The sequence below is a fragment of the Salvelinus fontinalis genome, chromosome 2, assembly GCF_029448725.1.
Source record: "Salvelinus fontinalis isolate EN_2023a chromosome 2, ASM2944872v1, whole genome shotgun sequence".
Lineage (NCBI taxonomy): Eukaryota > Metazoa > Chordata > Actinopteri > Salmoniformes > Salmonidae > Salvelinus > Salvelinus fontinalis.
In genome coordinates, this window is record NC_074666.1 from 10,233,978 (window position 1) to 10,248,668 (window position 14,691).

Sequence of the window (14,691 nt, forward strand, 5' to 3'; positions counted from 1 at the left end):
TAGTGTTGTGTTATGTAGTGACTTCACTGGCATGCACCCCACATTTATTTTTTTGCTCCACCAAGATTTACATGATAAAATCGCTACTGTGTACACTGAACAAAAATAAAAATGAAACATGTAAAGTGTTTCATGAGCTGAAATAAAAGATCCCAGAAATGTTCCATACGCACAAGAAACATATTTCTCTCAAATTTGTATACATCCCTGTTAGTGAGCATTTCTCCTTTGTCAAAATAATACATCCACCTGACAAATGTGGCATATGAAGAAGTTGATTAAACAGCATGATCATTACACAGGTGCACCTTGTGCCGGGGACAATAAAATGCCAATCTAAAATGTGCCGTTTGGTCACACAACACAATACCACAGATGTCTCAAGTTTTTAGGGAGCTTGCAATTGGCATGCTGACTACAGGAATGTCCACCAGACCAGTTGCCAGAGAAATTAGTGTTAATTTCTCTTCCATAAGCCACCTCCAACACTGTTTTAGAGAATTTGACAGTATGTCCAACCGGTCTCACAACCGCAGACCATGTACGTGTATGGCGTCCTGTGAGCGAGTGATTTGCTGATGTTAACGTTGTGAACAGAATGCCCCATTATGGCGGTGGGGTTATGGTATGGGCATGCATAAGCTAAAGACAATGAACACAATTGCATTTTATCAATGGCTATTTGAATGCACAGAAATACCATGACGAGATCCTGAGGCCCATTGTGAGGCCCATTTTTTTTAACCTGTCTAGCCCCGGGGTGCCGCTAGCGGCACATCCCCCCCACCCCCACTGAAAAGGCAGAGCCGCGAAATTAAAAAAAAAAATATTTTTTTAAATATTTAACTTTCACACATTAAAGTCCAATACAGCTAATGAAAGACACAGATCTTGTGAATCCAGCCAACATGTCCGATTTTTAAAATGTTTTACAGGGAAGACACAATATGTAAAGATGTAAATCTATTAGCTAAACACATTAGCATAATCCACCATTTTTTCTTTGTCCACCAACACCAGTAGCTATCACCAATTCGGCTAAACTAAGATATTGATAGCCACCAACCAAGAAAAAACCTCCTCAGATGACAGTCTGATAACATATTTATGGTATAGGATAGGTTTTGTTAGAAAAATGTGCATATTTCAGGTAGATGTCATAGTTTACAATTGCACCCACCGTCACAAATGGACTAGAATAATTACAATGAGCAACGTGTTAACCTAACTACTAATCATCAAACATTTCGTAAAAATACACAGCATACACTAATCGAAAGACACCGATTCTGTGAATACAGACAATATTTCAGATTTTCTAAGTGTCTTACAGCGAAAACACAATAAATCGTTATATTAGCATAGCACATGTGCAAACATTACCCCAGCATTGATTCTAGCCAAAGAGAGCGATAACGTAAACATCGCCAAAATATATAAATTTTTTCACTAACCTTCTCAGAATTCTTCAGATGACACTCCTGTAACATCACATTACAACATACATATACAGTTTGTTCGAAAATGTGCATATTTAGCCACCAAAATCATGGTTAGACAATGAGAAAAGTAGCCCAGCTGGTCAGAAAATGTTCGTGCGCCATATTAGACAGTGATCTAGTCGTATACATAAATACTCATAAACGTGACTAAAAAATATAGGGTGGACAGCGATTGATAGACAATTTAATTCTTAATACAATCGCGGAATTACATTTTTTAAATTATCCTTACTTTTCAATACAGTTTGCGCCAAGCGAAGCTACGTCAAAAAGATGGCGTCCTAAGCCACTAACATTTTTCGACAGAAACACGATTTATCATAATAAATTGTTCCTACTTTGAGCTGTTCTTCCATCAGAATCTTGGTCAAAGAATCCTTTCTTGGGTCTAATCGTCTTTTGGTCGAAAGCTGTCCTCTTGCCATGCAGAAATGCACATTGCGTTCGGCATGAACTGGAACGGTGCCCAGAGATTCACAGTGGCTCAGAAATAAATGTTCCAAAATCGCACTAAACGGATATAAATTGCTATAAAACGCTTTAAATTAACTACCTTATGATGTTTTTAACTCCTATAACGAGTAAAAATATGACCGGAGAAATATAACTGGCTACACTAATGCTTGGAAAAACAGTAGTTCGGTATCCTCCGCGCGCATGACGCACCAAGAAAAGAGTTCCTACCTACAGGGTTTATTCATTTATAGTGGCTGTGATTGGGCAATCGATACCATTCAAATCGTCATCACGTAAAGGCATCCAGGGGAAGACGTAAGCAGTGTCCGTATACTCATAGGAATAACAGTGGCCTTAAAACTGACTCCAGAACAGGGGCCAAAATGTGTGAAATCTGACTCCACGTCAGAGAAATTGCTGTAGAATGAGTTCTGTTCCACTTAGAGACAAAATTCCAACGCCTATAGAAACTATAGACTGTTTTCTATCCAATAATAATAATAATATGCATATTGTACGATCAAAAATTTTGTAGGAAGCCGTTTCAAAAATTACACGATTTCCATAAATAGTGACAACAGCACCCCCTATCCTTAACAGGTTTTAAGGTATCTGTGACCAACAGATGCATATCTGGATTCCCAGTCATGTGAAATCCATAGATTAGGGCCTAATCGATTTATTTCAGTTGACTAATTTCCTTATATGAACTGTAACTCAGTAAAATCTTTGAAATTGTTGCATTTTGCGTTTATATTTTTGTTCAGTATATTTTGCAATACATCTGTGCATGGAGTGCGTGACTGAACTATTGACAAAACATGAAATGTGTAAAGGGGAATGAGGTTGACACAGGTAAGATATGTTACGTCGTGAACGGATGAAAAGGTTTACATGTTACCAAGTTTCCTACGTTATAGTAGGTGGTCATCATTGCAATGATTCATAAAAAACTAAGTAGCCTAACATCTTTTTTCAAAATGTAGCCCAAACTAATTGTTCAGTCATGCATCGATATACATTGGTTTTATTACAATGTAACAATTACTATTGGATACACTGCTCAACCATGAGTCTTTTCATTCATCCGAATAGGAATGCCCTCTGGACCTCCTTGTAGAGACAGTTGGGGCCCCTGCAGAATTGAAAGGCGGTGGGGCACCAATCTTAGAAATGACTTGATAAGAAGTAGCTGATGAACTCCGTTCTCTTACAGTGCAATCGGAAAGTATTCAGACCACTTTACTTTTTCCACATTTGCTACGCTACAGCCTTATTCTAAAATGGATTAAAAATAAATAAAAAATTGGGCAAATGTATTAAAAATAAAAAACAGAAATACCTTATTTACATAACTATTCAGACTCTTTGCTATGAGGCTTGAAATTGAGCTCAGGTATGTCCTGTTTCCATTGATCATCCTTTAGATGTTTCTGCAACTTGATTGGAGTCCACCTGTGGTAAATTCAATTGATTGGACATGATTTGGAAAGGCACACACCTGTCTGTATAAGGTTCCCCAGTTGACAGTGCATATCAGAGCAAAAACCAAGTCATGATGTCGAAGGAATTGTCCGTAGAGCTCAGAGACAGGATTATGTCGAGGCACAGATCTGGGGAAGGGTACATATAAAGTTCTGCATCATTCTTAAATGGCAGAAGTTTGGAACCACCGAGACTCTTCCTAGAGCTTGTCGCCCAGCCAAACTGAGAAAGCGGGGGAGAAGGGCCTTGGTCAGGGAGGTGACCAAGAACCTGATGGTCACTCTGACAGAGCTACAGAGTTCCCCTGTGGAGATGGGAGAACCTTCCAGAAGGTCAACCATCTCTGCAGCACTCCACCAATCATGGCCTTTATGGTAGTGGCCAGACGGAAGCCACTCATCAGTAAAATATGATGTCCTTTATCTTGGTTATGTAAAATGCCATTTCTCCCTGATTTGCCAGGCCTATTGAGATAGGCAAGTGTCAACTATAAGCAAAATAAAGAGCTCTCATCCTTCTCTCAAAGTCTGAGCCGGTTACCATGGAGACAGATATCATTCCGTACTTGACATTTCTCATAGAAAAGCCTGCTTACATATTTGCATCTGCATCCATAGCGACACTTGACATTGTCCATGCTATTTGGAAAGCCCTAAGTATCCATAGCGACACTATCCATCCAGGGTGTGTGTGTGTATGTGTGTGTGTGTGGATCAGAGTGATGAGTTTAGGCACAGAATACCTCAGATCATGTCCAATAGTGTCTGGTCAAGAGGTTTTAAGCACTAAGGCACCTCACATTCACTCATTCCATCACGCCCCCCCCCCCCCCCCCCCCCCCCATACATGACTCTGGGTCCTCTACTGAGTAATCCTCTACTGAGTAATCCATTCAAACTAATCTGATCCTAATGAACAAATGTGAACAAAACATGACCTCATAGAATCACTCTATAGTACCAATCCCACACTACTCTGTTCTATCTTATACATTGGGTAAATCACAACTGGATACCTGTTTCTATTTCTATTCTTCATAAGTGCCATGTGATTAAGCTAAGGTACAGGGTCAGAAAACGTATGCACATGGTTGCAATGTTTTATCCAGCTGACTTTATTGTTGATCTCAGTTCAATAACCATTGATGTCTGAAATGTCCTTCACTTGCACATTGTGCTATTTCTGTGATCACTAAAATACCTTGTCAAAATGATAGCCATTATCCCACAGAGATACAATGGTCACACAACATCACAGCAGCTGTGTGTGTTGTTGACCACCCAGAATGAGAAGAACTGTGTCAAGTGACACTACCAGGGGTAGTTGATTTACTTTTGCTCAAGTGGAAAAGTTCCCAGATGTAAAAAGTTGAAATGAGCATATTACATATTTTTTAATAATCTCTATCACTCTGTTGTATTTCACTGGCTATTCAATATGCTTCAATATGCTAACTTCACAATCACTCTTTTTTAAATGAATAGATAGCTGACATATTTCATCTCATGACCCCCAAATAACATGTGTCCACAAACATTTCATTTTAAAACCATATGCTAGGTTAGGCTATTTTTGCTTTGACAAATTACAATGAATATTTCGATAGTAGCTATTCCTCCACTGTCTGTCTTCCTCGACTGGGATGGAAGACTCATTTGAAGCACACACAGTCATATTTTGTTTAGTAATTATTTTTCATAGATGCAGCCCTACTTGTGCGTCAAACTGCACGTCACACTGGTAATGGCCATCCATGGAGCTGTGGTATTGTTGTGGAAGAAGCACTGTCTAGGCCTATGGAACGAATTTGTGGGTATTCAGAATAATATTGGCACATCAAATATTACAAATATAGGTAATGTAATTACATTTTATTAAAAAATTCGACACCCTATTATAACTTAAATATGAGGGTGATGTAGTGCTATAGTGAGTAGCCTATTCCCACCTACTTTTCAGAATATGTGTACATGATAAGCATGCAAATTGAAAGCTGTTGAATTAAATAGTCCTAAAACTGATAAATGTTGATAAACTGTCATCAATACATATCACTGTCTCGAGCGTCTTAACCATCTCCTTTTAAAAGCAATTCCAGTGATGGCTGGCAGAGATGCGCTCGTACACAGCCATAATCAATAGACGAATGCAGGTACCCTGCCTCCATGCACAAGCACTCTGTCGCTCAACCTGGTCTCAGGGCATTTAGTATTATTCTGTACGTAAATCCGAGTTTTATTCATTTGTGAATGTCCACCATCCATTTCGTATAGGTTAAGAATTAAAATTCGTATGGTATGTTACGAATTGAAATTCATCTGATATGTTACGAATTTGCAATTCGTATGTTATGTTGTGAATTTCAATTTGTTGTGGCTAATGTTAGCTAGGCTAGGGGGTAGGGTTAGCTTAATGTTCGGGTTAGGAGTAAGGTTAAAGGGTTACGGTTATGGGAAGGATTAACTAACATGCTAAGTAGTTGCAAAGTAGCAAACAAGTAGTAAGTAGTTGCAAAATTGCTAAAAATATTCAGTTGTTCATGATGAGATTCGAAGGCGTATCCTTTGGGTTGCTAGACGTTTGCACTATATGACCACCCAGCCACCCCAACCAACTACCCTCCTTTCGTTTTAAGTAAATGTCTTATTTAAAACCACACAAAACATAACATTATATTTATTCGAGAGTCCCGGATTTACGTTCACTATGTTACGTCTAGTTTATGAGAACAGGCTGTGTCGCTACATCGCCACGCATTCTGACTCCACGGTGCTGTCTCTCTTATTTCGATCTCCATCAGTACTACATATGAAGAAGAATCACCACGACAACGGTTTGCTCCTCAAAACATCTGGAGCACAACGTTTGACCATGCAGAGACAGTCGTTCTGCCCCTAAGAAAGAGACGAGAGAGGCAGCACCAGGACCGAGCACTTGACACCTTGCTTCACGGCATCGATATGCAGTAGTGTGATACCAATTCTGCGGAGACAGGGATTGCGCATTCGTGATCAACTGTAGTCTCATTCGTGGTGCCAAACTGATTAATTTGGCTATAGGGGTGGGGGTGGGGGGTGGGGGGCGGGGGATTCATAATATCCAGATTTGATCAATAGCCTACCGTACTGTGGGATATCGTTGGACCTGCGATGGGCTCCAACGTAGGGGGATATGGAATGGCTCGCTCGGGAATCTTTATCGTGTTGATGGGGTTGTGGAGGTTTAGCTCTGCTTGCCCTGCATCCTGCACTTGCAGCATCTCAAGGCTTGTTTGTATCGATCCTGACCCAGGGATCGAGGATTTCCCTATCCTTACGTTAGATGACATGGAAATGGACATCAACATCACCGATATGTAAGTAAAATGAATGGCTACACCATTGTTGACATGGTAAAGCCTACAACCAACAGCACAATTGTATAAAGGTTCATGTTTTTAAGCACACAAATGTCAGATTGCTAAAACAAATACATACAAAAAGGGGTGTCTACTATGCCATAGACTACAATGCAGGCTGTTAAACTCTCATGTTTCTCAGTTTTGTATGGAGACAACAAGCAACAACAAGCAAAGATAATAGTGTGGGATAATTATCATGCTAAGGAGAGTTTTGTGCTTGTGACTGAGTGTGTGTGACTGTGTGTGTGAGCTTGCGTGTCGGGTGGTGTGGGTGCGCGCTGTTTGGAATATTTGAATTCGGGTATTTTCCTCTAGAAATCAGGGCCATGCAGTGATAGTATTAAGGCATCTTCCTCTAGAAACCAGGCCCATGCAGTGATAGTGGAAATTATATTATGGCACGATGTCTGCCGTGGCCCCAAAATACAGGGACTGTGGGAAGCACGAAAAAAACACGACGGAAAAATGTCAGATAATATTATGGACTCGAATCTATGTCGCCCCAACAAAATACCCAACGTAGCAATGGACTATGGAGTGGTTCCTGCCAATATCAAACAGGTACAGTGCCTTCAGAAAGTATTCAGACCCCTTGACTTTTTCCACATTTTGTTACGTTACAGCCTTCTTTGAAAATTAATTAAATACATGTTTTTCCTCAGCAATCTACACACAATACCCCATAATGACAAAGAAAAAACAGGTTTTTAGAAATGTTTACACATTTATTAAAAATGAAAATAGAAAGAAATACCTTAATTATTCCGACCCTTTGCTATGAAACTTGATTGGAGTCCACCTGTAGTAAATGCAATTGATTGGACGTGATTTGGAAAGGCACACACCTGTCTATATAAGGTCCCACATTTGACAGTGCATGTCAGAGCAAAAAACCAAGCCATGAGGTCGAAGGAATTGTCCACAGGGCGCTGAGACAGGATTGTGTCGAGGCACAGATCTGGGGAAGGACACCTAACAATGTCTGCAGCATTGAAGGTCCCCAAGAACAGTGGCCTCATCATTCTCAAATGGAAGAAATTTGGAACCACCAAGACTCTTCCTAGAGCTGGCTGTCTGGCAAACTGAGCAATCGGGGGAGAAGGGCCTTGGTCAGGGAGGTGACCAAGAACCCAATGGTCACAGAGCTCTAGAGTTCCTCTGTGGAGATGGGAGAACCTTCCAGAAGGTCAACCATCTCTGCAGCACTCCACCAATCAGGCCTTTATGGTAGTGGCCAGACAAAAGCCACTCATCAGTAAAAGGCACGTGACAGACTGCATACAGTTTGCCAAAAGGCACCTAAAGACTTTCAGACCATGAGAAACAAGATTCTCAGCTCTGATGAAACCAAGATTGAACTCTTTGGCCTGAATTCCAAGCGTCATGTCTGGAGGAAACCTAGCACCATCCCTACGTGAAGCATGATGGTGGCAGCATCATGCTGTGGGATGTTTTTCAGCGGCAGGAACTAGGAGATTAGTCAGGATCGAAGCAAAGATGAACGGAGCAAAGTACAGAGAGACCTGCTCCAGAGTGCTCAGGACCTCCAACTGGGGCAAAGATTCCCCTTCCAACAGGACAACGACCCAATGCACACAGCCAAGACAACGCAGGACGGGCTTCGGGACAAGTCTCTGAATGTCCTAGAGTGGCCCAGCCATAGACCGGCATTGAACCCGATCGAACATCTCTGGAGAGACCTGAAAATAGTTGTGCAGCAAGGCTCCCCATCCAACCTGACAGAGCTTGAGAGGATCTGCAGAGAAGAATGGGAGAAACTCCCCAAATACAGGTGTGCCATGCTTGTAGCGTCATACCCAAGAAGACTCAAGGCTGTAATTGTTGGCAACAGTGCTTCAACAAAGTACAGAGTAAATGGTCTGAATACTTAAGTAATTGTGATATTTCAGTTTTTTTTTATTTTTGATAAATTAGGAAACATTTATAAAAACCTGTTTTTGCATTTTCATTATGGGGTGTTGTGTGTAGATTGACGAGGAAAAATTTCAAGGGGTCTGAATACTTTCTGATGGCAGTGTATGTAGCTCAAGGTCACAGTGGTATGTGTATAAGACAGTTTGCTTGCCATTTATTAGGCTTAGGCCACCATTTTTGAATTGCCAGAGGTGCACGGGGTGAGGTCTGTGTTGAGAAGAGAGTCTATAGGCCTTACCACTGAAAGTTGTTGGTGATAGTGAATTGTATCAGGCTTGTTATTGCAGCATGTAGATTTACCATATTTCAGTACAGTATGTCTAAACAATACATGTATATTCATGCTCAGATCATTCTCAGAGTAAGATGTAGCCTAGTGTAGAGTACTGTAGATTAGTGTGCCTGTCACGTACATGGCTCCTAAACAAATCCAGATGGTGAGCAAACTATCAGCACCAGCGTGCAGGTGCCAAACATCTAGACGGGCTGGTGTTGTATTTAACTGTGTCTTGTCCGAGACCTTGTCCACCTTCCTTACTTTAATCAGGTAAACCTTCTATGATGATGGTCTACTGGCATGTCACCTTGGCATACAAGGCATTTTCATTAAATATTGAATATTTAACATTTAGTCAATTCTAAACCACCATCACCCATCCAGGAGTTGTGTACTCTAGCATAAAGATGTATCTATCATCTTAGATGTTCTAGTCAGTAGATAAAGTATTTGGGGGAGTGTCTGAAGAGACACCAGTTTCTACCACTACCAAAACAGTTCAGAATCCTATAAAGCTGCCCAACATGGGCATGATGGCCAAATACTCAGATATTTCCATATGTTTGAAAATACTATCCATCTATTGTCCCTGTATATCATCAGACACTAAATGCCTAGACATGGCTTGAGAAGTACTTTTTAAACCTTGGTGAAGGTCTATTGACCAACACGTTGGTTTACGATACATTGTGGACCATACAAGAATGTCAGTGTGTTTTTTTATGAATAATTTTGAAAGGGAGTGCTATTTAAAATACTAATTTAGGGACAAGAACACGTGAATGTACTTTATTTGTAATAATAATAATTTGTAAATGTTGTATTTAAATTTTACAGATACATTGCAAATCAAAATCGACTATTTGACATCAATGATAACAGCTTGAAGTACTACTCGAATCTCAGAAATCTGTAAGTATTAGTACTACTCAAATGTTAAGGTCATTACCCAGACTATTGTAGCATGTTATGGAATATGTATACAGTCGTGGCCAAAAGTTTTGAGAATGACACAAATATTAATTTCCACAAAGTTTTCTGCTTCAGTGTCTTTAGATATTTTTGTCAGATTTTACTATGGAATACTGAAGTATAATTACAAGCATTTCATGAGTGTCAAAGGCTTTTATTGACAATTACATTAAGTTGATGCAAAGAGTCAGTATTGCAGTGTTGACCCTTCTTTTTCAAGAACTCTGCAATCTGCCCTGGCATGCTGTCAATTAACTTCTGGGCCACATCCTGACTGATGGCAGCCCATTCTTGCATAATCAATGCTTGGAGTTTGTCAGAATTTGTGGGTTTTCGTTTGTCCACCTGCATCTTGAGGATTGACCACAAGTTCTCAATGGGATTAAGGTCTGGGGAGTTTCCTGGCCATGGACCCAAAATATCGATGTTTTGTTCCCCGAGCCACTTAGTTATCACTTTTGCCTGATGGCAAGGTGCTCCATCATGCTGGAAAAGGCATTGTTCGTCACCATGGTTGGGAGAAGTTGCTCTCGAAGGATGTGTTGGTACCATTCTTTATTCATGGCTGTGTTCTTACGCAAAATTGTGAGTGAACCCACTCCCTTGGCTGAGAAGCAACCCCACACATGAATGGTCTCAGGATGCTTTACTGTTGGCATGACACAGGACTGATGGTAGCGCTCACCTTGTCTTCTCCGGACAAGCTTTTTTCCGGATGCCCCAAACAATCGGAAAGGGGATTCATCAGAGGAAATTACTTTACCCTAGTTCTCAGCAGTCCAATACCTGTACCTTTTGCAGAATATCAGTCTGTCCCTGATGTTTTTCCTGGAGAGAAGTGGCTTCTTTGCTGCCCTTGTTGACACCAGGCCATCCTCCAAAAGTCTTCGCCTCACTGTGCGTGCAGATGCACTCACACCTGCCTGCTGCCATTCCTGAGCAAGCTCTGTACTGGTGGTGCCCCGATCCCACAGCTGAATCAACTTTAGGAGACGGTCCTGGCACTTGCTGGACTTTCTTGGGCGCCCTGAAGCCTTCTTCACAACAATTGAACCGCTCTCCTTGAAGTTCTTGATGATCCGATAAATGGTTGATTTAGGTGCAATCTTACAATATCCTTGCCCGTGAAGCCCTTTTTGTGCAAAGCAATGATGACGTCACGTGTTTCCTTGCAGGTAACCATGCCTGACAGAGGAAGAACAATGATTCCAAGCACCACCCTCCCTTTGAAGCTTCCAGTCTGTTATTCGAATTCAATCAGCATGACAGAGTGATCTCCAGCCTTGTCCTCGTCAACACTCACACCTGTGTTAACGAGAGAATCACTGACATGATGTCAGCTGGTCCTTTTGTGGCAGGGCTGAAATGCAGTGGAAATGTTTTTTGGGGATTCAGTTCATTTGCATGGCAAAGAGGGACTTTGCAATTAACTGCAATTCATCTGATCACTCTTCGTAACATTCTGGAGTATATGCAAATTGCCATCATACAAACGGAGGCAGCAGACTTTGAAAATTAATATTTGTGTCATTCTCAAAACTTTTGGCCACGACTGTAGAGTAGGTTATGCTGAACTTTGTTAATATGTAACTGTGACTTTAAAAAAGTTCTCTCTTTCTAAATCTCCCCCTCTGAACCAGAACTGTGACAAATACGGGACTGACTTCTATCTCATCAGAAGCCTTTTTAAACAATACAGGACTTCAATATCTGTAAGTACTGTAGTCTTTGATTGATCCTCTGTTTGGTGTTTTTCTTCTCATCCTTCTCCTCACAGATTTAGTTAATGTACTCTTAAAGAGCAAATCTAGGGGCCACAAGCCAGTCAAAAACAATTAAGCCAAGTTCATATTATAGGGAAGTAGATTTTTACTCTTTACCTCACACTGAAGTCATGACTTCTAGTTGTGTGGTAATTCTGGTCCAAATCTGCATGGATTGGCATGATGATGTATAGTCGAAGGAGTTGGCTCAAGCACATTATGATCTGGGACCAGGACATGGTAAGGCTCATGGCTGGGTAACAGGACGACACGCTCAGCAAACAGTGAGGAACATTGTGTTTAATTGAGCAGTGTGATCACTGCCAATAGAGATCCTATTAAATTACTAGAGGAGCTATGTCATAAAACCAAAAGAGTTCCAGAATAGGGTGAAAATGGCAGCCATATTTGTCAGGAAGAAATCCAAACCAGTCTATTTGGAATGAATGGCAGTAGAGGCATAATCCTGATTTTACTTATGCAGGAAAGGAAAATAATAATAATGATATTATAAGAAATGGTGTAATATAATTATTGTCAACCTAAAAGTGCTTAATTATAAATTAAATTAAATTATTTAAGGATTTAATTATAAATGCAGTTTATATGGGTTATATACCAATTTTCTATATAGATAGCCTCTAAAAAAATATGTAAACAGACCATAAATGTCTACATTTTTGTTTTCTTGGAAAGCTGAGTGCTATTATATGATGCAATATCAGTACTTGTTGCATTTACAACTTGTCTAAATCCTACCATCAACAGAATTCAGCCCGTGTATGACTGTGGATTGACTGCATTGTTTGATTGGAATGTTGGCGTATTGGCAGTTAATTCTTTAAAATGTATGGAGTCATTGGGCTCCCGAGTGGTGCAGCGGTCTAAGGCACTGCATCTCAGTGTAAGAGGCATCCCTACAGTCCTTGGTCCGAATCCAGGCTGTATCACATCAGGCCGTGATTGGGAGTCCCATAGGGCGGCTGTCACGCCCTGACCATAGTTTGCTTTGTATGTTTCAATGTTTTGTTTGGTCAGGGTGTGATCTGAGTGGGCATTCTATGTTGTATGTCTAGTTTGTCTGTTTCTGTGTTTGGCCTGATATGGTTCTCAATCAGAGGCAGGTGTTGGTCGTTGTCTCTGATTGGGAACCATATTTAGGTAGCCTGTTTTGTCATTGTGGATTGTGGGTGATTGTCTATGTTAGTTGCTTGTGTCAGCACATTTCTTATATAGCTTCACGTTCGTTGTTCGTTTATTGTTTTGTATAGTTTGTTCAGTGTTCTCTGTTTATTAAATTCATGATGAAAACATACCACGCTGCATTTTGGTCCTCCGATCCTTCCAACTACTCCTCCTCAGACGAGGAGGAAGACAAACGTGACAGCGGCGCACAATTTGCCCAGCGTTTTCCGGGTTTGACCAGGGTAGGCCGTTATTGTAAATAAGAATTTGTTTTTAACTGACTTGCCTGGTTAAATATATGTATATTTTTTAATTCCTCTAAAACTATCTGGCTAGCTAGCTACAGTGTGGATAAATTCTTCAAATTCATTATTTTACACAGGGGTTGGAACCGGTTCAGGGAACAGAAGAAAAAACCTGAAGATAAAAGAAGGAACAGAATCAGAAAAGGGAACGAAAGTGCTCTATACTGTTCCGGAACAGAACCGTCATATGAAAAGCATGGGAACCAGTTAATAACTTTATTTTATGTTCCGGGCATATTTTTTTTTCAGTCCAACAAATAATGCAACAAGGCACCTATGCCAAAGCCCTCACTCCGTCACACAAACTTATTCCAGTGTCTGCCTGCCAGCTGTAAATCTTTGCCTATATGTGTGTGTGTAGACAACGTACCCCTCTCCCTCCGAAGTATAGGCTATTGTAGCCTACTGATGACGTTACAAGCGTGATTAAGAAATTAGAGAGGGATTTTTAATTGGAGAAGAATGGATGAACCTTTTCAGTGCTAGTTACGTATACTATAGTATTCACATTTCACATTGGATTTATTAACTACAAAAAGGTAAGACTTGTTTTTAATTCTGGTGCTGCTCTGCACACACAAGCATGTTCGCTAGCTAGCTAGCACTGGTCCAACTCTCAGAGGTTCAAAGACATTCAATGTTCCTCTAAAGAAGTCACTCCTTCATAGGTATAATACTGTGGCCCTAAATTCAGATAATGCATGTCATACCAAGATGCCCAGCACTTAAAGCCCCCCACCCCCCTGGAACAGTGGAATGGAACAAAAAAAGAATGGTTCTGTTCAGAACGAAACGATTGGAAAATAGTTTTGGTTACTACCCCTTACACAATATCTTATCAAATCACTGGGAAACCACGGTTGACCAACTCCCTGACCAAAATGGCTGACCTTTATCCCATCATAAGAAGGTTCAAGCCCATTCTAGTATTCTAATTCCTAAATCTATGTTACTGCCACACAAGGGAATGATTCTAATCAGTAGGAGAGGCGTAAGAGAGGAAGTAGTCCTGTCCGCACACTGCAAAGATAATGGCTGGAGTCATCTATCGAAACTGTACTTTTTTCAATGCATAGTTAAACTGTACAAGGTACAACATTTGAAAGGTGATAGAGCAAATAGAGCAAGCGTTCCAACATCACATACTGTTTTGTTGTAACGACACACTAGTTATATACATTGATTGTATTATTTATGTCTGTCCTACATGAGTTGCTTCATTGTAACCTTTATGATGTATTACTTTGACTTGTAGGAATCTGAGAGACAATAACTTGTCAACACTGTCCTGGAGGACATTCATAAACTTAAACATGACATCTTTGTAAGTACCTATCTCTATTTACTATGTTATGGGACTTATGTTATAGATAAAATGCCAATAAATATGTGATAGGAAGTATCTGAGCGT

At 40.5% G+C, this 14,691-nt stretch overlaps 1 protein-coding gene across 1 annotated transcript in view; it reads left to right on the top strand.

The window, feature by feature from the left end:
* Positions 1-6,530: 6,530 nt before the first annotated feature.
* Positions 6,531-14,691, top strand: part of LOC129811701 (BDNF/NT-3 growth factors receptor-like) — a 35,210-nt gene continuing 27,049 nt past the window's right edge. The window contains exons 1-4 of the mRNA XM_055863224.1: positions 6,531-6,798; positions 9,893-9,967; positions 11,668-11,739; positions 14,536-14,604. Coding sequence (XP_055719199.1) covers positions 6,593-6,798; positions 9,893-9,967; positions 11,668-11,739; positions 14,536-14,604 — 422 coding nt within the window. The 5' untranslated portion in view covers positions 6,531-6,592. The remainder of the gene's footprint in view (positions 6,799-9,892; positions 9,968-11,667; positions 11,740-14,535; positions 14,605-14,691) is intronic.